General features: G+C 49.9%; 1 protein-coding gene across 1 annotated transcript in view; it reads right to left on the reverse strand.

Moving 5' to 3' along the window:
- Positions 1–6: 6 nt before the first annotated feature.
- Positions 7–5,027, reverse strand: part of corin (corin, serine peptidase) — a 16,317-nt gene continuing 11,296 nt past the window's right edge. The window contains exons 18-24 of the mRNA XM_036216567.1: positions 4,454–4,582; positions 4,214–4,263; positions 3,796–3,982; positions 3,573–3,735; positions 3,391–3,499; positions 2,514–2,647; positions 7–1,966 (exon numbers count right to left, since the gene is read on the reverse strand). Coding sequence (XP_036072460.1) covers positions 1,781–1,966; positions 2,514–2,647; positions 3,391–3,499; positions 3,573–3,735; positions 3,796–3,982; positions 4,214–4,263; positions 4,454–4,582 — 958 coding nt within the window. The 3' untranslated portion in view covers positions 7–1,780. The remainder of the gene's footprint in view (positions 1,967–2,513; positions 2,648–3,390; positions 3,500–3,572; positions 3,736–3,795; positions 3,983–4,213; positions 4,264–4,453; positions 4,583–5,027) is intronic.

A 5,027-nucleotide genomic window follows, 5' to 3' on the forward strand; every position in this document is an offset into this window, starting at 1 on the left:
TCACGGTTTCACAAACATCAGGTCGTCTGTGAGTCCTTCAGGTCCTCCTGGTCAGTCAGTGACTCTCATCATCATCATCATCATCATCATCATCATCATCAGCATGTTTACACAAACGTCGCCCACGCGTGTTCTCGGCCACACGCTAACAGCTCTGTCAGAAGCACGGCTTACAAAAAGCTGTAGAAAAATACTCTTAAGAAACCAAACGCACAAACAGCAGCAGCTACTGGAATGTTCTGGATCGTGTGTTGGAGAACCGACATCTGGGTTAGGGCGGGAACATCGAACAGTCTGAGCTCACGACGGCGGTGAAGGACAAACCACCAACACAACCGGGAAAACAGGAAGGAAGTGAAGCTCTTGATGCTTCATGAAGCCTCAGAAAGCCAGACAAAGCTTCAAGCTTCTTCGTGATGGAAACATGGCAGACGCCGGCGCCCAAACACCAGAGAGCGCTGCTGCACACGGAGGCTAACACCATGAGAGTGGAGTTTGTGCAACCGAATCATTACATTGTGCGTTTATGTGGTTCTGGTTGTTCTGAATGTGAGTCAAGCTAGTTAGCTTTAGCAGCTCAGGGTTGACCCCTCCCCCGAAGGTCAATAACATGTGTTCTACCAATGATCTAACTTTAGCCGGCGCATGGGGAGTAACGACCACGTTTGGGATTATTGTATGCTAGGCTAAAGCTACTGTGGCTAACATCGCACACACAGTTAAAGACCATGTGCTACATTTGTGCTTCACATTCTAGCTGGCGCTAAGTTGGCAGTTAATAGTTTGTGTTACCGAGTTAGTCGTGTTAAACTACGTTGTCACAGTTGTTAGTAACTTGGATAAAGCTAAGGAGCTGCTAGCGTCTATGCTAACGCCTCCTCCAATCTCTTTCTGCATCAATAAGCACATTTATGTTCAGATAAAGGAAACAGATGTTCTTGTTAGAAGCTGCTGAACCTTTCTGTGGTTCAGTCTGGATCTGAGGAACTCTGACTCTAGTTCCTGCGACAGACGGTGGCAGTGAGAGGAAGCTAACGGGAAGTTCACGAAGCCGAGAAATTCCTCCTCAATCTCATGAATACAACACAGTACAGATAACCAGACGATGACCGGGGTTAGGGTTGGGTTAGGGTTAGGGTGATGAAGATCAGACACAGAAGTGAGTCCAGGTTCAAACGTTCATCTAAACTGAAACGTATGAACAGATTCTGCTGCTTTTCAGAGTCAGACTCCTGCGTTCAGTCTCAACATCTCTGGTATCTTGAATAAATTCAGTGATGCCTCCATGTTTATCAGCGTTCATTATGCAGATGACACCGTCCTTGAGGAACAGCCTCGGTGAAGATGACTTCAGACTGAAGACTTAGATTGTTCAGTGTGATGAGTTTAAAAAGCATCCCAGTTGAAGTCTGTTTTTGAGTTTCTGTCCTTCAGACGACAAACTTTCATCTGGAGTTTTTCTCTACACTCAGTCCTACAGAAACCTTTCAGCAGAAACACAAATGTAAAGTTTAGAGAAGAACTCAAATCAGAGTTTGTGTCGTGGTGAAACGGTCGAAGGGCTTCAACATCCTGGAAACGTCGGTTCAGAACCAAAACCTTGAGGGTTTGATGGACCAGCGTCTGCTCGGAATCATTTACCTTTGCAACAGTCTAGCTTACTGGTTAGCATCTGTGTAGCGTTAGCGTACGAAGGCTGTGGGACAGATGCAGGCACAGGCGGAGGACTGAAGGCGGGTTCTCTCCGACGATGACATCACTTCCTCCTGAGGCCGTCACGTCAGTCGCTCAGGTAGGTGTGGATGTAGATCTGCTGCCGGATCCAGGGGGTGAAGTGCGTCACGTTGCTGTAGACCCCAGGTCCTAGCACCTTACTGAAGCACACGCTGCCCCACGACGTCAGGCCGAACAGTGTCCAGCGCCCGCCGTCTGGCTCCTCGCACACCAGCGGACCGCCGCTGTCGCCCTGAGCCGGCAGCAGCGGCACAAACCAGAAGGAAACACGTTCAGGATTATTGAGAAGCACAGATCTGCTCTGATCATCTCAGGTGATAGTCTGATCCTGAAGACACTTTCAAATCTTTACGTCTGTTTGTTTGGTTTTAATTAGCTTGGGGTAAACGCTCGGACCACTAGCTAGGTTAAAAACACAGCTAGCTTTTAGCTTTGAGCTAGCTTTGTTTTTAACATAGTGGTCATTTAGCTTGTTTTTAATCATAATTAGCGGTCCGCTAGCTTTATTTTTTCAGCATAGGTAGGAATGAGCTAGTTTTATTTTTAATATCGTTAGCGGTCAGCTAATTCTGCTTTTAACATAGTTAGCAATCTGCTAGTTTGTTTTTATCATGGCTAGTGGCCCAATCAGCTGCTTTATAACACAAAACTCACCAAGACAGTTTCAAACTGCTGTTTTAGTTAAAATATGAAATGAATTTTGTAAAAATCTCCAACTCATTCGATACTGTGGTACTACTGTCATATTTCACTGAAGTCCTGCTGCTGAAGGCCGTTACCATGCAGGAGTCCACGGTTCCAGCCTCGTAGCCGGCACACAGCATCCTGGCAGTGATGGTCTTCATGTCGAAGTAGGACTGGCACTGCGACAGTGAGATGATGCGCACCTCGCCCTCCTGCAGCTTGAAGGGCACTGAGACAGAAAGAGGCTCAGTCAGTCACAGGAACGACCGCTGTACGGGTTAACGTCTCCTTAACTCTGTAACACCTGAGGTGTCGGTGACGCTTGAAGACAAAACCTTTAATGCACTGTGACTTTCAACCGTTCACACGATAACTCCAGCAGATAAGAGATAGTCCTTTATTCGTCCCACGGTGGGGAAATTTCAGGGTTACGACAGCCTTACAGATAGAAAAATTAGACAATAGATTCTGAAGGACTAAAGCGGCTTGACGCTTTAACATAGTTGGTTGTCTGCTAGCTTTGTTTTAAAAAATAGCTAACAATCAGCAAGTTATTTTTTTATGTTAGCGTTGAGCTAGCTTTGTTTTCACAATAGTTAGCGGTCTGCTAGCTTTGTTTGTAACATAGCTACATATGAGCTAGTTTTGTTTTTGTCATAATTAGCATTCAGCTAGTTTTGTTTTTAACAGTTAGCGGTCTGCTAGCTTTGTTTTCACAATAGTTAGCGATCAGCTAGCTTTGTTTTCACAATAGTTAGCGGTCTGCTAGCTTTGTTTGTAACATAGCTACATATGAGCTAGTTTTGTTTTTAACAGTTAGCGGTCTGCTTTATAACATTGTAACTTTTTGACCGTTGACAAAACCTCCAGAATGATCTCAGGTTTGATCCCCATCAGGATCCAACCTGCTGAACTCCTGTCTGACCCCGCCCCCTGTGAGACCCCGCCCCCTGTGTAACAAGCTGAACTCACTCCTGTTGCCCATGTGACCCCAGCCCGTGATGTAGCAGTAGGAGTCGGGGGAGGGCAGCTGTCCGGGCCGCGGCAGACACACCGGCCGCACGAAGGCCGTCTCCTCCACCTGTCAGTCAAACACAGAGACGTCAGCTCTGGAGCGCCGCAGCCGGCACCGAAGCCGGGGGGCGCCGTCTGACCTCAGAGTCCAGCTGCACCACGCTGATGTCGTAGTCGACCACGGCGCGGTTGTAGCGTGGGTGGACGATGATGGAGCGCACGCCGCGACTCTGACTGTGAGCGCCGGGATGGTCCAGGTTGGTGAGGCCCAGAACAACCTTCCAGAGGTCGGCGCTCTCCCTCCTGATGAGCACACGCGCCTCAGTGACAGCCAATCCCAGTGTGGCGCCGGTGACCACTTACCCCTCAAAGCAGTGGGCCACGGTCAGAGCCCACCTCCGGGCGATGAGCACGCAGCCGCAGACGTGCCCGCTCTGACCGCTCTGCAGCGAGCACTGCCAAGGCCACGCCCCCCGCCGGGACACCCGCCCTCCCAGGATCCGCTTCTTCCTGTGGCGACCCACACCCCCCAACAGGCGCTGGCCACACTCTGAAAGGAGGATCAGCATTGAGCATTAACCCCGCCCACCGAGGACGGCGCTGAGAACATCTGACGCTCAGACAGAAATCAGGCTCCGCCCATTTTTAAATGCTGCCATAACAACCACATCAGGTCATACTACAGACTCCTCCATGTTTCCATGACGACAGAACGGTAAAGTTCTGAGTCCAGGTGGGGGCTGGGCTGTAGGAGGTGGGAGGGGCTTAGTGCAGGGCCTACCTTCTCTGGTGCAGAGGACGGAGACCCTCCTCCTGGAGTGACAGGCGTGGCTGCAGGACAGAGAACCACATGATGTTAGAACCTGAAGAACCGGTCCAGGTTCTGCTACTGAAACCGAGACCCTCTGGATCATCAGAACGTTTAACCGCGGTCCAGAGGAGAACCTTCATCACACTTTTAGTGGATCTACATCTGCATGAACTCGTGTGAGAGATGTTACATGGAGGTCCGATTGGATACCTTCTCTTCTCCAGCCGGGCCTGCAGAGCAGAACTGTTCCTCAGGTTCCACTCGGGATGAACGTGTAACCAACGGCGACGGCCCGGGACGCCAGGCTGATCGGTTACCGTGGTGACGGAGGAGGGAAACCTGCAGAGAACCACAGGAAGACCCTTTGGAAACTGTGTGAGTGAGCGATGCTGGGGGGGCGGAGTCTCTGTGGTAACCTGACAGGTACCAGCAGGACAGGTTTCTGCTGCTGCATCTTTCAGACTACAAACAACAAACAAACAAACAAAATGTCCAGACTGTCGGAACGATCGCTTTATGATGTATCTGTATGTTTGTGTCTACGCGCATGTACATGTGTGGGTGTGTGCACGTACGTGTGTGTTTGTGTGCGTGTGCATGTGTGCGTGTGCACGTGTACATGTGTGCGTGTACAAGTGTACCTGTGCACGTACATGTGTGTGTTTATGCGCATGCATGTGTGTGCGTGTGCACGTGTGTGCGTGTGTGTTTGTGCACGTGCATGTGTGTGCGTGTGCATGTGCGTGTGTTACTAACCTTACCCTAGTCCCAGCTGGTTGCAGGT

The sequence above is a fragment of the Oryzias melastigma genome, linkage group LG18 (assembly GCF_002922805.2).
Source record: "Oryzias melastigma strain HK-1 linkage group LG18, ASM292280v2, whole genome shotgun sequence".
Classification (NCBI taxonomy): domain Eukaryota; kingdom Metazoa; phylum Chordata; class Actinopteri; order Beloniformes; family Adrianichthyidae; genus Oryzias; species Oryzias melastigma.